The 20,550-nt window shown below is 44.5% G+C and overlaps 2 protein-coding genes across 14 annotated transcripts in view; both read left to right on the top strand.

Moving 5' to 3' along the window:
• KLHL20 (kelch like family member 20) overlaps positions 1–1,530 on the top strand; it is a 25,645-nt gene extending 24,115 nt beyond the window's left edge. For all 10 annotated transcript variants that reach the window (XM_042029689.1, XM_042029686.1, XM_042029679.1 and 7 more), the window contains one exon: positions 1,277–1,530. In XM_042029689.1, coding sequence (XP_041885623.1) covers positions 1,277–1,325 — 49 coding nt within the window. In that variant the 3' untranslated portion in view covers positions 1,326–1,530. The remainder of the gene's footprint in view (positions 1–1,276) is intronic.
• Positions 1,531–5,548: 4,018 nt separating this feature from the next.
• Positions 5,549–20,104, top strand: DARS2 (aspartyl-tRNA synthetase 2, mitochondrial). 4 transcript variants are annotated; one of them, XM_042029675.1, is made up of 17 exons: positions 5,549–5,989; positions 7,056–7,155; positions 7,897–7,963; positions 8,222–8,323; positions 9,409–9,504; positions 10,170–10,293; positions 10,920–10,966; positions 11,651–11,757; positions 12,520–12,589; positions 13,215–13,394; positions 13,769–13,876; positions 15,045–15,104; positions 15,276–15,428; positions 16,255–16,473; positions 17,411–17,521; positions 18,107–18,182; positions 19,195–20,104. In XM_042029675.1, the coding sequence occupies exons 1-17, from the start codon at positions 5,575–5,577 to the stop codon at positions 19,380–19,382; spliced, it is 2,223 nt and encodes a 740-aa protein (XP_041885609.1). In that variant the 5' UTR covers positions 5,549–5,574; the 3' UTR covers positions 19,383–20,104. The 4 variants fall into 4 exon arrangements, with proteins under 4 accessions (XP_041885609.1, XP_041885611.1, XP_041885610.1 ...); XM_042029677.1 differs by having other exon boundaries at positions 15,042–15,104; positions 18,061–18,182; positions 19,195–19,278; XM_042029673.1 differs by having other exon boundaries at positions 5,550–5,989; positions 15,042–15,104.
• The last annotated feature ends 446 nt before the right edge of the window (positions 20,105–20,550 follow it).

The raw sequence follows: 20,550 nt of genomic DNA, 5'->3' as shown, positions 1-20,550 counted from the left end.
GAATAGTGTAGATGGGTGTAGAATACATGGTTTGGCTACACCCATACTGGTACTTTCTCCTGTAACCACTGACAGAACCTAAAACCAACCAGTTATAGCTCACTTCTAAAAGCCATTTTCCTCCTGTTGCCTGCTCGATACCAGTTCTTGTCTGACGCAGGGTGCAGGTATCACGTGTTAATGCTGGCTTCTTGTGTTCTTGCTGGAAGGGCAGACCCGCAGCCAGCCTCTTCCTGCTGAAGAAAAGCTTAGACCAGCCTCACCTCAGCTGCCCTCTTGTCTGTCTCTAGAATTCCTACCATGAGACAGACAGTACAATCTCTGAGTGATTTTTGTGCACTTTGCCTGTGTATGGTTAGAGCAGAAAAAGGTGTGAGGCTCATTTAAGAGTTTGGAGAGGAAGGGCTGTTTGCTAGCACTGTGAATAACTGTGGAATCTCCCCGGGGCGGGGGCAGAGGAGGGAAGAACTCAAGACTCAACAGTTCTATTTGTACTGTAATTTCTATTGAGTATGGAAGAATGACCTTTTGTACCTGATCTAACTGTGGACCTTGCCAAATCTGATTTTGAAAAAGAGGACTGTAAATTCTTGAGATGAAGAAAGGATTGCTGACATCTTAAGTTAACTTCTTAGTTTGATTCATGTAACTCAGATTTTAATGTGCTTGAATATAGTAAAAAATACATTACAGTCATAAATGGGACATTAAAAGGTTTTTAAAAGCTCCTTTCCCCCTAAAGGTCGGTATTCTTGTGTTTACATATGAAGATCATTTGCACCTTTACAAGGAAAACAAGTATTCTGTAAACAAATGTTTACATGTATCATTTATGCTTTTTTCTAGCATGAGTAACTTGTATAAATAGTGCTATCTTAATAAATTTCTTCTATGCTGTTCTTGTTTAGTTCCTTGGGGTGAAAGCAGTGAGGGGTGTTTTTCCGTGGTTTATGTGGAGGGTTTTTTTTGTGGATGCTGGAGGGTTTTGCCCAGATAAGTCCAAGTAAAAGAGGCTGAAAACTCTGCTGTTTATTGTTACCCTGCACATCATTCAGAACCAGCTTTTCTGGAAAGAAGCATCTGTACTATCTGGCTAAATCTTATCTCTGCTCACTTAGGGCATTTATCAGTGAGGACAACACAAGGAAGAGGTTAAAAGAGTCTATAAGAATTTAGGTTTTTAGAGATTATTTATGCGCATTTGTTGAAAAGAGCTGAGCATTAGATTTAAAACTTAGCCCTGGGTTTAACAGTCCGGTTTTCAAATCAAATACAGGTGCCAGTTATTTCCAGACCTTGTACTCCTTTGTCCAGTGCTCTTCTGACTCCAGATATCAAACTTTGTCTGAGATATTTCAAAAAAGGAAACTACAGCACCAGAAGTTCTTTAAGATAGTTTAAGTGGCTGCTGAGCTGCCAAGACCTTCAGAAGATCACTTAGCTGCTTCTACCAGGGTAAGAGTTACCACATACTTCAACCCTAACATGCAAAAATAATCCACCTTCAACTAGTAAAGAATCTGAAACCAAGTGCGTGTTTCTTTGTCTAATTCTGGAAAGAGGTTAGGAACTAGGCATTCAGTTATGTCATGTTAGGCAGTTTTACACTGGGAAAAGAAACAACATCCCTATTTAGGAGAAAGTCATAGTACAAATCAGCTCCTAGAGATGCTACAGAAGTGTGAAGCAAGAAACTAGACTTGGAATTTTGCTGCAGAAATATTTAATAAGTAACAAGTGGTGGTTTGGTCAGGTAAGCTGTAGTTGTAAATAAGCTCCATGCAAGGATATATTTAATTAGACACAGGTGGTCTTTCCTTAAGACAAAAGATGGAAAATATTTTCTTTATTTAGTACTGTATTACAAAAAGTCTTAGCAGGTGCTACTTTCTGCTCCTTAAATGTCTAGCCAGACACTGTGCACTGTACCTCTGAACTCCTACCCATTCCAGAAGGGAGGGATCCAACATAAAATTATAGCACACAGCTCCAACCCTGAGAGATCTCTGGCCTACAGGATTACATCCAAGATTAGAAACATCAGGACAAAGCCTAGTAACTATCAAGCTTATCCACAGACCTCACTTTCCTATCTATCAACTTGCCTGGGAGGACCAACAGGCTGACAAGTGCCTTGTGTCCAATCTCATGCCCAACTGGAACACAGATGAACATTATCACCAACTACCCTTAAGAAGCTAAAAAGGGAGTTAGAAACCTGGATTTTTTTGATCTGGATTGTAGAGCATGCACCCTTTCTCAGGTGTGCTGAATTTTGCATTTAGACTAGCCCAAGAGTAGTCACAGTTTAGCCAAGGCCAAAGTCTGTGTATCTTAGGCTGCCCAGTGAAAACCAACTTGCTCTCTGAAACAACAGAAATACCTGTCAGTAAGTTGCATCAAGCATTTGCATCGTTTGTCTCTGAGCTGATACCTGCACATAAATAAAATTAGTGACTCTGAGAAAACAAAGCTGCTCAGGAAGCTGTCACAAGTTTGCATTGCAGCCCTTCTTCAGGGCCAAATGTCTGCTTCACTTTGCTGTGCATGGCATGGAGTTACACAGCCAAGTGCTGGAGTTACAGTCCGACTTTGGACAGCCAGAATGAGAGGAAAGAAGATGCTGCATGAATGAGTTTCCTGGTGGTTTCTCAGCACAGACTGTCCAACAGGAAGCCTTTTTAGTATGAAGAGTTACTGAAATGGCTCTCACTGTATCTGAGAGATTGCCAGTTCAGTCAATAGCATCAGCACTCCAGGCAGGTGTTGGCTGTGTAGAATCTACAAGAAAGAGAAAAAAGCCTGTCAAAACAACAATTGCAGTTGCCAGATTTCCACACCCTGAAATCCTGGTTGCAAGGAAACTACCAAGTGTTCTCTGTGTTTATTCATCTGCTCTGTTGTTGCTTTTCAGGTACCTATACTTTTCCCATACTGAATATATATGACTTGAACTCTATCCCATTATGAAAAGCTGTAACTGAATTTACACAATGCCCATTCCACAAGAGCACCCTTCAGAAAGCCTGAGAAATCTTTTCATACTTGCCTGCAACAGAAAAAGTTGTTTCAGATAGTTTTAAGCTATTACAGACAAAAACAAGCAGTGTAACACTACCATGTGCCAAGGCTTATCACAGGGTAAATTTAAACAATTACATTTACACAAACTGTTCTTTAACTCAGAAGAAAATATTGTGTTCCTTTAATGTTCTATGGTTTTAAGGACATTATATATACCTCTGTAGAAAGACCAGCACCTTTATGAAAAGGGTTATGTGTGAAGTCTTCTGCCTGTGTCTTAATGACTACAATACTAGAAAGCTAGTGAACTTTTTTAAAGTTTGGGATCTTTTTAAGTCCAAAAGAAGATTTTTTTATGGCCTAAGAAACTTTCCTGTTCATATCACAGCTAATACACCTATTTCTGGCCCGACAAGTAGCTTCTGCTGCAACAGAAAAAAAATCCTGTGCTGGCAGCTGCCCCAACTCCAGAGCCAAGTATGACTATGAAAGCTCAGGAGTTTAACAACTCCTTGTAGGAAATCATGCAAAAGAAACATGAGACCTTCAGGTACAGCTATTTTATTTGGCCAGCATTAGGACAACCTGCTACTTAGAGCCTCACCTTTACAATCCCATCACAGTGTGCCGAGGCAACCGCTGTCGAAACCTTCACCAGCTTTGTAGCTGACAGATGGATCTTGAAGTGCCTGTGGAAGTGGGCGTAAAGGCAGTCCATGAAGACATCCACCTCGTCTTGGGTGATCTCTCCTGGTGTTTTTTGGACCGTGTCCCACAGAGCTTTGGCATCCTCTGGGTGAATGGCGTATGAAATATCTAGGGGCTGAGACAGGTGGGGCACGGAGAAGACAAGTTCCACGGCAGAGGCGGTTCTGTCCAGTTTGCAGCCAGCCCACATGGCCACCATCCAGCTGAGATTCAGGGGGCTGATGGCCAGGCGGCGGAAGCAGCAGTCAAAAGTCTTCTGGAACCAGCTTCCAACCATGGACGTGTAGCTCTCAGCCCCGTGGGTCAGGAACAGGGGCAAACAGGTAAAGTCCTCTGGCACATTCTCAGAAAGGTCATCTCCATACACAGAGCAAAACCAGCCCAACCACACCAGTTTGTCTTCAGAGTTCCTGGAGGAAGCTCCTGACCTCAAAGAGAGCTGGGATTGGGAAAAGAAGCATTTGAATGCTGTAGAGCAAGTATGGCTTTTTTTTCTTCAACTAAAAATAGATTTTGATTTATAGTTTTAAGTGTTTGGTAGAAGTGGGTTATTTTTTCTTAGGACCTTGCATGCAACACTGTTTTCTGTCAAACACATACAGTTACTCAGTCTATCTATTACATCCCTAAAAGTTGAATGCAATTCTGTTGAAAACAGCAGAAAAAGCATTTTTAACTTCCTTAGGAACAGTCCTGAGATCTGAGTTTATGCTGCTTAACTCCTATGGTACATCCTACAACCATTGCTACAATGAACTTGACATTTCAGTAGCATATTTCATTTGAGGCAAAGCAGTTTAGAAATATTAATGAGACCTGAGCTCTGACCAGGAAGTGGGATTATGCCAGCTTTATCCAGGAAGTTAAATAACCCGTCCAAGTCCTGGCAGTAAATTGACTGCTGAACTAAAACATCAGACAGAGATTGCTCTGTATAGTCTTATTCTGATGCTGTTAAGAAGTTGAACTCAAACTTGCAAGTAACTGTATGCATTGCTTAGGGGATCACAGAATCAATTAGGTTGGAAAAGACCTCTGAGGTCATCAAGTCCAGCCTTGGACAAACACCACCTCATCATTAGAGCAGGGTTTTGACTGAGTCACATCTGGTCTTTCCTTAAACACCTCCAGGGATGGTGACTCCACCACCTCCCAGGGCAGCCAATTCCAATGTCTAATCATCCTTTCTGTAAAGAAATTCTTCCTAATGTCCAACCTAAACCTCCCCTGGCACAGCTTAAGACTATAAAATGTTCTAGTTAAAAATAGAGAGGATTCAGTTTCATTAAATCACAGTGGATGCTACAGTAATTATTCCATACAGCTAGGTTTAATTTTGGGGTTTTCTTTCAAGACAGAGCGTTTTATCACAGCAAAACCAGCCCATAAAACGCCAGTCTCGACCAAACCTGCTGGGCAGACCCCTCACCTGCACGAGGACGGCAGGCTGGTCCTGCTCGCTGCCCCTGAGGTCGGCAAGGCTGGACACGGCCACCTTGATGTCCAGCTCGACGCCCACCTCCACCGCCAGCCCCTTCTGCTTCTCGGCGGCGATGAAGGCGCTGAGCAGCCGCGCGTAGTCCCTGAGGCGGGCGCGGCGGAAGCGGTACAGGGGGGTCACGCTGTACAGCGTCCAGGCTTTGTGCAGCAGAAACGCTGTTTCCGCCGGATCGACGTTTTCCTAGGGAAGGAAAAGAAAGAAGAAAAGAAAAGAGAAAAGAAAAGAGTTAAAGCCCGCTTTTCCCGTGCGTGGAGAGCGGGACAGCGCCGCTGAGGGGACAGAGAGGCGCCTCCGCCCCGTCTACCCAGCCACGCCGTACCTGCGAGCACGACGCCGGCACGATGAGGCGGCCGCTGGGGCTGATCCCGAGGCGGCTATGGATCCGTCCGAAGGGCAGAACCCGGGAGAGCCGCCTGAGGCTGGGCAGAGTCCGCGCCGCACCATCTTCTGTCGGCTCCTCCGCCATGGCCGCCATCGCCCGCCAGCGCCGTTCGAACTTCCTTCCCGTCGGCCCCCGCGGGAGGGGCGCGCCCCCGCCGCCATCTTTGAGGCGGGCAGGAGGGGGTGACGGAGGTGGTGGTGGTGGCCGAGTTGATTTCCTCTTTTCCCCTCCAGAGCCCTTATTTTTCACTTCACGCAGGTCTGTGGCCCCCCTCCCGTTTTTCTGGCTGAGGGGCGGCTGGGGGATGGCGCTCCCCCGGTTGCTGGCGCGGGCGCTGCACCGGGTGGCCTCTGCCGCCACACCCGCGGCTCCAGGTGAGGAGGGAGCGCTGGTCTCATCCCCTCGGGATTTGGGTTTCTTTTCTCCCGGGATGGAGGTCAGGGTAGTCCGCACAGTCGATTAATATCGCATTCGCGGCAAGATTTTTTTCCCCTGTATCACTTTATTAAGTTTCTTCTCTAAATGTCTTTTAATTCTAAAGGCTGTGATGAAGGTAGTGAGATTGGCTCATAGAATTATTTATATATGTCCAGGTAATGGCATCCTTCAGGCTTCTCCTTACAAGCTGAACCTCTTGCACATTCTGTAAATGGTGTGCTTAGTTCTATAACTTCAGCCATGATTACAGGCCCACGGGCAAAGCTTTCTGTAATTGTGCTTCAGGCCTTTTTCCAGTTGTTTCAGGTAGAAAGTGTTTCATTTACACCTGCATGGTGGGTGTCTGCTCCGTGTGTGTTTCAGTCTTGGTTTGTTAAGCCCTGTTCTACTGTGTCTCCACCAGGAACTGCAGTGACAGGACAAGGGGGAATGGCTTCGAACTGAAGGAGGGCAGGTTTAGATTGGATATTGGGAAGAAATTCTTCCCTGTGAGGGTGGTGAAGCCCTGACACAGCTGCCCAGAGAAGCTGTGGCTGCCGCATCCCTGGAAGTGTTCAAGGCCAGGCTGGATGGGGCTCTGAACAACCTGGTCTAGTGGAAGGTGTCCCAGCCCATGGCAGGGGAGTGGAATGAGATGAGATTTAAGGTCCTTCAAACCCAAACTATTTTATGATTCTAGATTTAAATGTGAAATTGTCAGCATCCCTCAGGATTGTTCTGTGACTTTTCCTTTTCTTGCTCCTGAAATTTGCAGAGCAACAGCTTGCAACAAGGCTGTGTTCAAGTATCTTTATGAAAGTTTGACTGAGAAACATAAATAATCACTATTTAAAATACATTCAGACTACCTTCATTTCATGTTTATGGCATAGTGTCTTAGTGCAGCTCTATATATGAAGTAATTTCTCTGTCTATGTATAAATTGTATTGGGAGGGGAAGCTCAATTATTTTATCTCATCTGCAAAAGCCATGAGAGATTTATTTTTTATTTTTTATTTAAGACTTCAACAGTTTTGTCACTCGGACCAACACGTGTGGAGAGCTGCGTTCTGCTCATGTGGGACAGAAGGTGACCCTTTATGGATGGGTTCAATATCAAAGGTAAGTACAAACCATGATGAAAATGGACATGATTATTGCCAGATCCAGTGTAAGCTGTTTTTCATCCAGCATTGCTCTCCAGTGATGGTCTGCACAGGTTTTTTGATTTTAAGAGGTCCTGAGCATCTCATCTTTGAGCAATTGTGGATGGGGATCCAGGAAAAAGAGTTAGGATTATTGCAATGTGATCATTGTGATCTTGTTTTTAAGGACACCAGAGCACGTCCCATTGGACAGTTTCTTGATGGATAAAGTACAATGGCAGCTGTCTCTCCTGCAGCTAAAGAGATCAAGATTTATGGTTCTGAGTCTGGCAGTGTGGATTGTTCATGCAGAATTTTTTATGGGACAAGTGTTCTCCTTCTTGACTTATGATTGGATGGGTTTTTTGTTGTTTTTATTCCACATGAGCTTTAGCTTTACTGCTCATTTAATTGTTTTTAGCTGAGTGATGCTTCCCAGCAGGAAAATTCATGTGTCCCTGCTCTGTGTGCATTAAAATTCAAGTTAAAATCCTGCCTCTCCTGGTTATTTGCACATTGTCTGAGGCTGGTCACAATGTGAAACAAATTCCTCAGGTTAGGTTCAGGTGTGGGAAAAGTGTCTGTACATTCAGTACTTGGAATGCTTTGAGATGAATTGCAGGGTACTGAAAGTAGTCAGGTGCCATATGCTTTAAAAAGTAGAAACTACTAAATTTGTGAAAAAAATGTTTCTCCTTTTGTGTTTTTCATGGATCAGACAAGGCCTATTTCTGGTTTTGAGGGATTTCCAGGGACTGACCCAGATCATCATTCCTCAGGATGAGGTAAAATATGAGTCTGTGTTTTTATTTTTCCTTTGGTAGCTTGGCTCCAGCAGACACAGAGAGAAGGAAGGACTTCGTCAAACAGAGTGCTCTGACTCTCAAGTAGATTGAAGTGTCATGAGAGCCCTGACCTGACAGTGCAACCGAAACATCAGTGTTGTTTCCTCTGGCTTCAGAGTGATTTTGAATTGAGGTGCTTGGCCACAGTGCATTTGTCCTGTCTTTGAATTTCTGTGAGACTCTGTCATCTCCCTACAGGCACATTCCCACGTGAAGGAGCTCCTGTCCAACGCCCCAGTGGAGTCTGTGGTGCGAGTGACTGGGATAGTGTCCTCTCGGCCCCTGGGGCAGGAGAATCCGGTGAGGATGAGGGAGCTCTCTGGGCTTTTATTCTTTGGAGGAAACAGCGCTGGATGGGGGGATTATGGTGGGGTTTGTGTCAGAGCGTTGCCACGGGTTCTGGTTATGTGACAGCCCATCCTCAGATAGTGTGGGGTGACTGCTATGTCATATAACTTAGCAGAACCTCAAAGCACATTACAGGCACCCACAAATTAAACTGGATCCCAGCCCTTTGCAAGGATAATGCTGCCTTTTCCAGGCTTTTGAAGTGTGGGTGGGAATTTCTTTTGCTTGAAAATAAATATTGTCATTTCAAGTTCCACAGCATGTGATGACCTCTTTGTTATACAAATAGATTTTGCTGGTCTCCTTGTATAGGAAACAGAGGTTGAATAATTCTTTAATGTTCTGCATTCCTCAGCTGTCATTGTAATCAGCTGTAGATTGATCTTTCAGGATTGTACATGTATCTGGCAGGTCTAAACAGAAGACTTGTATTTATGATCATAACTCATTTTTGCTCTGACCACTTGTAGATGTCCACTTAAAATCCAGGCTTCAATCAATGCCTTTATTTCTTTTATTGGTTTATCGTTTTGTTGGAAAGTTGTATGTCCTTTTCCCTGGTAAATAGCAAGAGTCCTGCAGGGTCAAGTGAACTTTGCTGTGCCTCAGTGCTATGTGAGGGGAGCTGTCTGCCCACCCGTGGGATAGAATCAAAAGAAGACCAGTTCTGAGAACTGGTGTTTAGAACTGGAAGTTCTGAGAAGTTCCTCATAATTTGCCTTTTTTTGAGTCGTATTAAGGGGTGCTGCTGATAATGCTCACTGAAACCTACGCTGTGTGGTTTTACAGAAGGTAATGTGTTTAGAGACCAGTGTGCTACTGGAAAAGAACCTGCCATCTTTGCTGAGGTGGCATGTGTTTTTCTGAGAAGGGAAATCTAGGAAAAATCTGTCCTTGGGAGAAGCTCTCTGACTTATATAGTGTGTTAGAAGGCAGGGACGGTAATCACATTGTTTCTTTTTTTCCCTTTCACCATCTTTGAAATACCTTTGTCCAGCTGTTTTGAGTTTAATTCTTTTCTTGCCTTTTTGTTCTAGAAAATGCCAACAGGGGATATTGAAGTGAAGGCAGAGACTGCAGAGATCCTAAACTCCTGCAAGAAGCTGCCTTTTGAAATCAAGGATTTTATCAAGGTGTCTGTGTTTTTCTTTTCTTTTTCTTATCAAAGTGGTGGCTTTTCATTAAATTTGGAATTTGGCAAGGGTGATAGCAGAGCATCTGAGAACTGAGTCTGGTTCTCCCCACTTCACTTGGGGGAATGATAGTATTTAAAATAAGGGTGCTGTTTGTTTGCTGTGAGGATGTATTTCCAATTAGAACTAAGCAGAAAACAAGGCTTGAATGCTCCCAGTTTCAATACCACTGGAAGAACTGATGGTGAAGGGAAGAGTGAAAGAAATGGGACTATGCTGGGTTTTTTGAGTGTGAAACAAGGCTGTTTTATTTGACTCATGGAATCACAGAATGGTTTGGGTTGGAAAGAGCCTTAAAGATGATCTTGTTCCAAACCCCCTGCTATGGGTAGGGATTCCACCCACTGGACCAGGTTGCTCAGAGCTCCATCTAACCTGGCCTTGAACACTTCCAGGGATGGGGCAGCCACAACTTTTTTGGTCAGTTTAGTTTTTTGTTTAAAGTGATTGCTATATTTGTGTGGGTTGTGGGTAATGGGCACATTGTGACAACCGAGTACCATCCCTTTTTAGCTTCTCCCTTTTTTTCTGTGGCTTTAGGAGCACCCTCACTGGACATGCAATTTGAATTTTGTCTCTTAATCCTAATTCTCTCTCCTCCTCAGAAATCAGAGGCCCTACGGATGCAGTATCGGTACCTGGACTTGCGCAGCTTCCGGCTGCAGTCCAACCTGCGGCTGAGGTCTCAGATGGTGATGAGGATGCGGGAGTATCTCTGCAATCTCCATGGTGAGGGAACTGCTTTGAGGACAGTGTGCAGCAAACAACATTTCAGCTCTCCCTGCTGCTATTTCCTAGGGCTGGGAGAGATTCCTAACCAACTTGCTACTCCAAAATGGTCCCACTTAATAAGGACATGTCTGCTTGTGGTGGGGTCTTTAGTGGGATGTTGTCAGGCCTGAAGAGCAAAGTATGTTGAATTTTCTTGGCATGCTGCAAGCTAGTTGTTTCAAATTAGCTCATTCCAATGAAAAAAGACTCTTTGCAGGTAGTTTCCCTCTTTTGGTCACCCAGTTGAGGCATGTCAGAGAGATGGATTTCTTTTAGAGCTTTTGCTTCTCTTAAAATCAGGAAGTGCTTTTTGGAAAATCAGTGCCTAGTTCAGAATGGATAGAGAATTAACACATTTTCAGCCTGTTTGGAGTCCTCTGTCATCAACAGTTCTGGCAGGACATCAGGGTAACTCAGAGCCTTTAGATCTGTCATTACAGGAACAATTGTTATAAGTAGTAAAGTGTGTAGGTTTTGGAGAGGCTCCATGATGTGTTAGGTGACCTGTTTTGCTGACTAACCCTACTGTAGCCTACTCATATTAGTTCTCCCTCCTCTCAGCATGTTCTGTGTTTGTTCTCCAGGGTTCGTGGATGTAGAAACTCCAACTCTGTTTAAAAGAACCCCAGGGGTATGTATGTGATGCTTTTTGGCCTCCTGCAGCTGCACAGTCAGGGCTGAATCATTGTCAGTTGCCACTCAGCTTTCCTTGCTTTTCCCTTGGTAAATAACAGCTTGTGGAACTTCTGATATGATCCTTGGATCCTTTTAAAAGTAGAGGGAGAGAAAGGGGAGAGGTGATAACTAGTGTCTTAATTTTGAACCTTCAAACAAAATAGCTTCTGCCTTGTAGAGCACATGTTGAATGTAAGTCTATCCTGGGATTATAAACGCAAGAAACTTTGAAGCACTGTGTTTCCAGCATTTATGTCTTAACCAGTAGGTTACTGTAGCGGTCCTACTCGAGTAAATTTAATTTCTGATCTTATATTCCTTTCTTTCACTTCAAAAATAGTCAGAGCAGAGAGCTGTAGCTGAGGAGTTGTTGATGCAGCTATCCTGGAGTTCTTGCATTTAAACCCATGTCTTGGGTGGTGTATTATGCAGTAGTCTCTCAGAAAATATCTCCTTTGGGATATTTTGGACCAAGTTGGTTAACGAATTTTAAGTGTAGTGTACAAACAGCCATTTCCTCGCAAGTGGGATTTCATAATGGGGAAAATACGTCCTTTCCTCTTGCACTTCCAATGTGTGTTCTGTCAGGAATTGGGGCCACTTACTTGCTGAACTCTGTAAATTTTCTTTCTGATGCCAGGGAGCCAAAGAATTCCTTGTGCCCTCGAGGGAAGCAGGCAAATTCTACTCCCTGCCACAGAGTCCTCAGCAGTTCAAGCAGCTCCTCATGGTTGGAGGCCTGGACAGGTAAGAGTTTCTTGGATTCCTGTTCTCTGCATGTCCTCTCTGGGGTTTGATTGCATTATCTGTGAAATTTTAGATAATTCCCCCAAAAACTTACTGCTAAGGGTTTGTGTTTTGAAGAGGGATCCTTAAATAAATCGTTATGGTCAGATGAAGTATATGCTTTTGGAAAGCTAAAATCTTCACTGCTGTTTTAAATGCAAACCTGATCTGCCTGAAGGACAGAAAATCTAATGTGTGATAAAAGCTTCTCCAGCCTACAAAAGTAGTTGAGGTGAGGCTGCGCAGGCTGAGCATGACTGAGACAAGGAAAAGCATGTCAGGGTGCCCAAGTGCAAAGCTTTTAACTGGGCTTGCTTCTCCAAACCAAATGGATGGACAGAGAGACAGGCAATTATTCACACAGTGAACTGCAGGCCAGGTCTTGTGTGAGAATTTTGCCTGGCTGTTAGTAGAGTCCTGGAGTGGAGTAGAAGGTGGGGAAAAGAATTGAGTGTGCTGCCCTTGGGGGACAGCTCACCTGGCAGTCTCCATGTGCCTCTGGAAGATATGGCTGGAGATGGATACAGCTGCTGATAGAGTTGCTTCCACTCAAAATTCCATTCTTTTGAAGGGATGGGAACAAAGATCATCTGCTGTGGGAATGGAGGAAATGTGGGAAACTCTCTGGTATCTTTTTTCCTGATCTTTTGTATGATCTATTCTATAGCCACAGTTCAGTTCAGGGTACTTTAAATTGTTATCTAAATCAAAGTGTTACTGCAGGTACTTCCAGGTCGCTCGCTGCTACCGGGATGAGGGTTCACGGCCTGACAGGCAGCCGGAATTCACCCAGGTAACCAGCCCATGCTGCCTTTCTCCCTGCTTCTCAACCCAAGTGGCTTGTAGCTGTTTTCCCTTCTGGAGGCTTAGTCTGTGCTAGTCTGGTGCTGCTTGGTGGTACAGAGTTGTTTGGTGTGTGTTTCATAGACACAGGCCTTGGAAATTGGTGTGGGATTGACTGAGCGGTTCCTGTCCTTGGCTGTGCAGCATCCCTGGTGCAGATGTAGGAATTGCGCTGCAGCAGTTGATACAATTTGATGTTGCATTTGATGATACAATCTCCTGTCCTGCTAGGTCAGGCATCCCATGAGTTAGCCTGGTGTCCCTGTCCTCACTACCTCATTCACTCTCTGAGGAGGCTGTTGCCTGGGTCATCAGATGTACTGATGTACATCTGATGTACTCCCAGAACTGTTGATGACAGAGGACTCCAAACAAGCTGAAAATGTGTTAATTCTCTATCCATTCTGAACTAGGCACTGATTTTCCAAAAAGCACATTCCCAGCCTGATGAAGTCATGCTGTGATGTCATTTCGTGCATTGTTTCTCGTTTTGCTGGCTCTGTACTCACAAGTAGCAGTGTGAAAGCAAAACCTGTAGCTAATGTGGAATTCCCTCCCTTGTTCTCTGTTTTAAGATAGATATAGAGATGTCATTTGTAGATCGGGCTGGGATCCAGAGGCTGATAGAGGGCCTCCTGCAACATTCCTGGCCTGAGGAAAGAGCCTTGATTATGACTCCTTTCCCTTCCATGACATACGAGGAGGCACTGGCTGAGTATGGCACTGATAAACCAGACACTCGCTTTGGGATGAAGGTGAGGGTTTGCCCATTGGAAACTTGCTTTCAGCTTTTCCTTTCAGTCAGTGTTTTAATAACCTTTGGATCATGGATACATGGTTGGCTTGAGTTCTGAGTGCTGTAATTTACCCAAGGTGTCTGTCCCATCATTGCTGCTTTGTGCAGTCTGTTGAAGAAGAGAGGATTTGATCAGTTGACTGTGAAAAATGTATGTTCTAATAAAATTTTATTTTGAAGATAATGTAGTATTAGGGAGCAATGCATCTTGACTGTTTAAGGAGCAAAAGCTCCTAAAAGGGAATAGTGTTGAAGGTGTTAAGACACAAGTGCAGGATTTTTGCTTTGTATGCCTACCACCAGTGCTTTTTCCTGTGCTTTTACCTTTCTCAGCTCATGGATATCGGTGATGTTTTACGAGGATCAGACATTCACTTTGTGCAGAATGCTCTCAGTTACCCACATGGCTCCATCAAAGCCATTTGTATCCCTCAGGGAGTGGTAAGTGATGCTCTTACATCCTGTTTATGTGGAATAAATAAAATGCCAATTTGAATTCCATTGTTGGTGTGGACAGGTTCCTTGCTATTACTGGTGTTCTCAAGGGAACTTGGGATTGGTTGTAATCCATGTCAGGTTGGGCTGAGTAGTGTTAGAGGGATAAGACAACAGGAAGAGTATTTTATCCATAGGAAGAGAAGGAAAAGAATGGAGCTGCAAGATCCCATGAGGATAGGGAACCCTCTCGGGGTTTCACCTTGCTTTTTGTCACCTTTTTGATGTGCATCTCTAATAAATTGTGCCTGGTGACAGGAGACTGGGTATGGCACAGCTCTGGAATAGGCAGAGAAGGGTCAGGTGCTTCCATGCCCTTCTTCTGTTTGCTTTAGCTGCATTTTTGGGTACAATTCATGTCTTGTAATGAGAGTGTCATGGACCAAATCCAAGGCTGACAATAGATGTAGAAGATCTTTGACACAGCCATTCATTTTGGCAAGGAAACAGATTTAATTCTGGCTGTAGGCGTCTTTGTAGCTTGGACAGTATGGAAAAAACAAATCCTCTAAATATTGAGTTTTATTTGGGGAACAGGAATTTGTGGCCATGGTTTCTCTTGGGATTCCTTTCATTTTGGCACAAAGTGCAAGTTAGGGGCTTCCCACGAGAGGGCACTGAGGTGTGTGTTTGAGCAACACAAAAGTGGCATCTAGACCCACCCTAAACACTGGAGTAGATGAAAAAAATCAAGATCTTGATGCAGGTCCTCATTTGCTGCATGGCTTTGCATGCAAGAGTCAGCCCGGTTGATTTTTCTCTGCTCTTCCTCCAGATAGAGCTCTGACTTCCCCATCGACAGTGTGGTGGTGTAACCTTGTTTCTGCAGGCTGGAGGCAGTGATTTGACCCTGCTGACCAGATACATTTGTCTGTGAGCTGGGAAAAGAAATGTAGACCTAGAGGGGTCTCTTCCTGAAAGGAGCAGTCAGAGCAGGCACCCACTTACAGCCCAGTGCTGAGGACCCTGTCCTGTTCCACAGCCCTCATAAGAACTTGAACTAGAAACAAAAGAATTTGAGAAGTTTGGAAACAGCTTAGTCAGTAGATTTGATACCTAGTCAAGTTTTCCAGGCTGATCTTTGCCGTCTCTTCTCTTGCTCTTTTCCCAGAGGTATCTTACAAATAAAGACTTGGAGTCATTAAAGGAGTCTGCAAAATCCCAGTTTAACCAGGTGAGACAGAAACTTTCCTGAGGCATAGGAAAGGGTGAGTAACAAAGTATGATAAAGGCAGAGGAAGGTAGAAGAGCAGTTTTTATTAGCTGCGAGTCAGTGCCTGAGCATATAATGCTTCAAGGCAAGAAAGGGCAGTACCGCACTGAACATACCCGTACCTTTCTCTAGGAAATCATGCAAATTATCTGCAGACCTGATGGAAGATTGAAGTCTCTGCTTACCAAGTTCCTTGGTGAGAAGGAGCAGTCAGAGCTTATCCGAGCACTGAACATGCAGGAGGATGATGTGGTGCTGCTGGCAGCTGGAGAACACAAGCAAGTGGTAGGAGGCATTTCTTAGGTGGCTGTGTGAGTTGAATGTTGCTGATGATGGTTTTGATGTTATCTGACCTTAGTCTGATTCTTATTAAAATAGGTCATCATCTAATTTTCTGTTTCTCTGGAACAGCAGCTATAGCAACAGCAAATAAAGCATGAAATGTACCTATTACTTTTATCGCCCTCAGTCAAATTCTGGGCAGATTGTAACTGAAATGAAGGCTGAAATATAAAAAACCCTGCAACAAATCAGTGCCTTCTTTTCTCTTAACTTCATTTTTAAAGCATCAAACAGATTGGAAAATGAGGTCAACTAGGTAATTGTATCTCCCATAAGTGGATGACTTAGTCGCAGCAGTGGTAGGAGATTCTATCCCTACCCTTCTCTTTATTCTTGCCAGCAGATGTTGCCTTCCAGGCACTGTTTTATTATAAGGTGTCATGCTTTGCTTGATAGCCAAAATTTTGTTGTATTCTCTTCTATGCCTTCATTTCTCTGTCTGCAAAGTGTGGATCTTACATGGCCTCCCCCAGTTAATCCACACATGTGGAGCTGGAGATTATTCTAAGATAGTCCTGAAGATGAAATAGCTGGAGAGCAATGGACTTTCAAGCTCCTTACTTGGTCTCTGTCAAACCCTGGCACTGCTTCTGCCTCAGCAGGAAGGTGATATATTTCAGGATATGAGGCAAAAGTGTTCAAGACAACAATTCATTACAGCTGCTGCTGTTTGCGGTACTTCTTTATGGAACACTTTTACTGGTTGGTGTTTGAGTGACTTCCCTGATGGTAAATTCACCTTGTCTCATTTCTCCCTTCTTTGTTGTAGTGCTCTGCGTTAGGAGCCCTACGGTTGTTTAGTGCCAACCTCCTGGAGGCAGCTGGGCTGGCACTCCGTGATCCCACAGCCTTTCACTTCCTCTGGGTGGTGGATTTCCCCCTTTTCCTCCCCAAGGCCAAGAATCCCACTGAACTGGAATCTGCTCATCACCCCTTCACTGCCCCTCATCCTTCAGATGCCAGCCTCCTGTATTCTGATCCCACAAAGGTAACCAACTTCATGCCTGCCATGCTGGCTCTTTTACAGCTGCTCACATGGAAAACCAGGCAAGCAGCAGCTGAGTTCAGTGTAAAAAGAGATGATGTTTCATGGGACTGACTGACTGCATGAGGAAGACATAGATCTGTTGGAATGGGTCCAGAGGAGGCTGCTAAGATGATCAAAGGGTTGGAGCACTTCTGCTATGATGAAAGGCTGAAGGAGCTGAGGTTGTTCAGCCTGGAGAAGAGTAGGCTCAGGAGCAGCATTAGAGGCCCTTCCAGTGCCTAAAGAGGCTACAAGAGAACTGGAGAGGGATGTCTTGCAGGGGCAAGCAGTGATAGGACAAGAGGAAATGGTTTTAAACTGAAAGAGGGTAGACTTAGATTGGTATTAGGAACAAAAATCTTCCCTGGGAGGCACTGGGACAGGTTGCCCAGAGCATCTGTGGCTGCCCCATCCCTGGCAGTGTTCAAGGCCAGGCTGATGGAGCTTGGAGCAACCACGTCTAGTGGAAGGTGTCTCTGCCCGTGGCAGAGAGTTGGAACTAGAGGATCTTTAAGGTCCCTCCCAACCCAAACCATTGTGTGATTCTATGATCTTGTACGTGTCTGGAAGAGATAGCTTCCTGATTGCTGCAAATAGCAAGTATTCACGTGTGCCCCAACAAAAGGAGCTTATAGGAAACAGAAGTCTTACATTCTGACCCATCCCATTTGCTTCAGGTTTGATGAACTTTTCAAAAGGATTTGTACTCCTCCCACATCAGTCAGAGGCAGTCCATGCCTCCAGCAGGACTGGTACCTGAATTGCAATGTACCCCTGAGGGAACAGTTTTATAGAGTTTCATGGCTTCATTCCCAGTGTCTTTGCCATCTTTGTGCAGGTTGTTTTTACGTGCGGCTGAGCTCCAGTCTCACCGAGGTGCCTGTTCCTGTCTCTGCAGGTCCGTAGCCAGCACTACGACCTTGTGCTGAACGGCAATGAGGTTGGAGGTGGCTCCATCAGAATTCACAGTGCAGAACAACAGCGTTTTGTGCTGGAGAAAGTGCTGAAGGTAACACCTACAGATGCCTCTAACGCTCTCTTGGAGATTTAAAAGCACTAATTAATTTAAGTATTAATTGCATATTCTGAAAGAAACACTCCTGTGCTTCTCAGATAGAGACATAACTCCTAGCCCTGACCAATGGATGCTTTCATTGTACCTTTGTGGATACAAAAATGCTGCCAGCAAGAATTTTCTTGCTATTTTCTAAGTCCGTGAGAGACTTTTCTCTCTCACAGAAGATAGTAGCAGAGTTCTATAAACAATGAAACACCTGCAGCCTTGAAAAGTATTGTTTGTAGTACAGTAGAAAAATATTTTGACAATGAATGTTTTAGGATTTTAGCCAATCACCACCAAGGGGTGGCTGATCCTTGGTCCAATTAGACTATGAAGAAAAAGTCTATAAAAGAGTTTGTAAAATAATTAAATAGATCAATCTTGCTGCACAATTCCTGCCTGCTGGATCTTCTCTCCTCCTCCCTACATCTGCGGGACACGGTAATATTTTACGGCGTTAACATACCTTCATCTTGTGTTGCTTATAGGAAGAGCATTGCTTGTCCAGTGATACCTCTAAATGTAATTTTGCAGGAGGATTCAGAGGTGCTTTCCCATCTGATTGAGGCTTTGGAATTTGGAGCTCCACCTCATGGAGGAATTGCTTTAGGTAAGTGGTCTGTAGCTCTGCAGATGCAGGTGTTTAGGGTTTTTTTTTGTGCATACTAAATCCCGGGAACAAGGCTCATGGTTGTTAGGAAAAGCCTTAGTGCTTCAACTCTGCAGCAGGTTTGTGGAAAGAAACAGAGGTCTGGTCACCAAGTGCAGAAAGTTGGGGTGTTCTCCTCAGAGTCACAGTGGGATTTAGGTCTTATGTAAGGACACTGGTGGCTCTAAGGATGATCCTTATCTGCTGATCTGCACACCCTATATTCAGTAAGGTTAGGTCAATTTTGTTCTCATTCTTATGCAGCCAGAGCAGGAGCCCTGTGCTGCTTGCCTGGAGGCATGGGACAGCATGGGATTTCGTGTTTCACATCCTTTCCCTCTACTGCAGTCTCACTTCCCTTCTTTCTCATCTCTTTTGCTTACTAATTCAGGTAATGCCAGGGTTTGGGTTTTTCCCTAGAACCATGCAAGTTTGTGGTTAAAGAAAGAGGGAAAAAAATCCAACCAACCGACAACACCCTCCCTACACTCACCAAAATAAAAAAGCCTACAAAAAACAATGATGTTTTAACCTGTGATATTCCAGTTTGACTTTCCTCCATCCAGTCACCCAGAGACTTTTGTTCCTCTTGAATTCTTAGTGGTTGTAATCCTTCCAAACTGGTTAATGCAAAGCTCTGAGCTGTAAAGCAGAACTGCTGTGCCAGTGTCCTGCCATTCAGCTGCCCAGATTTTGTTATGCTGTGTTTGCTGTCTGCATCCTGCAGCCCTTGGTGGGTTACAGAACTTCCTGCAATATTGAAAAGCTTTATTTTGGTAGACATTTCTGCTCTTGAGGCAAATCTGTTTCTGTGCTACCAGCTGAGATTAATTTTTTTCCTCCCTTACTTGCTTCACTCTTTCTCTTCAAGCTCAGTGATATTACCTCCTCAATCTTTCTGATTTTTCTGACTCAGGGGAGGTAATACAGAGCCATAACTCAAGTGTTTCACCAATTTGTTTTCTGCTTGTAGGACTTGACAGGCTGATCTCTCTCATCGTTGACGCTCCAAGTATCCGGGATGTCATAGCCTTTCCAAAATCCTTCAGGGGACGAGACCTGATGGGCAGTGCTCCAGACTATGTCACTCCAGAAGAACTAGAGCCGTATCACATTCAGGTTTCCTGGCCTCTTGAAGAAAAAGAGGCAAAGAAAAACTGACCTCAAGCCAGTGATGTAAGCTGATCTGATCAACGAGAGGTAGTTACAGCTTCTAAAGGCCAGGATTCAGTTCAGAAAGTATCAGCTGTTGTGGCAGGATGGGGGACAGTCCAACACTATGGTACTATGGCAGTTTCAAGATGGAGTGGGAAGTAGATAAGGGGTCTTCCTGTTAGGAATTCACCTTTGGGAGGTAATGGGAAAGAGATGTAAAAAAACAAAAGAATGTCGTTTTAGCATAGGATATTGAAACTTTGCTTTAGGGTGTCATACTGGAGGAAAGATGGGTTTTTTCCAATCCTCACTTCTTACATGTCTTTTGTAAAGTATTCCTCCTCCTATCTGGAGGAGATAGTCAGCTCCCTGGCAGGATGGTTTGTATTCCTGATGATCATTAAATCATGTCACCTGAGGACCATGACAATAAAACTGTGCTGGACCAGGAGCTCTGGGCACTGCACAGCCAAATTTCAGTGCAGCCAGCAACTTGTCTCATGTTGGAGGGTACCAGATCATGCAGAACTTTGCCGTGGGGAGTTCACATTCAGCTGTTTTCCCTTCACAGGAGAGGGAGAGAAGCATTGATGATGTTTGCAACAGTTGTCCTCATAATACTCCTCAAAGAGGTGTTGATCTCTCTTTGGGGGCCTGTTGCCCTCGTGCTTTCAGCACAGTCATTCAGGAGTTTGTATGTTTATAAATAAAGTTTACCTGGCAGTGTGGTTTTGGCTGAATGTAGCTTTGGGCTTTCTCTACAACAGCAAGCCGCCAGTTTTTTTTTGTGATCTCCTCCAGGAGATGCTAAGAAATCTGGCAGCATAGCTGTGTTCCCAGTCTCCTGTGACCTTTGCCTGTCCTGCAAACCTGCTGCTGCAGTGGTGAGGGATGCAGCAGCAAGTTCCTCCCAGGCTTGTTCATCCCTATCCCATACCAGAACATCCACAGGGCAGGGGTGACTGTTCTGAGGAGACGTGAAGAAGCTGAGGAAAAGAGATTAGTTGATGAAGACAAGAAGATGGTGCAAGAAAAGGGAGAGCTCCTGTGTCCCAGATGGGAAGGGCAGCAGGAGACATGTACCAGGGGAAGTGCTTGAGGACAGAAGGAAGACTGCAGTTCTTGTCTGAACTGATACTGACCTCCAGCCTTCTGCTAGAGAGCCTGTCCTGCA

The sequence above is a fragment of the Corvus kubaryi genome, unplaced genomic scaffold (assembly GCF_017639235.1).
Source record: "Corvus kubaryi isolate FWS band 111438036 unplaced genomic scaffold, C.kubaryi_AGA036_p1.0 37334, whole genome shotgun sequence".
Taxonomy (NCBI): Eukaryota; Metazoa; Chordata; class Aves; order Passeriformes; family Corvidae; genus Corvus; species Corvus kubaryi.
The sequence above is the reverse complement of the archived record's forward strand: the minus strand, read 5'-3'. Positions and strand labels throughout refer to the sequence as shown.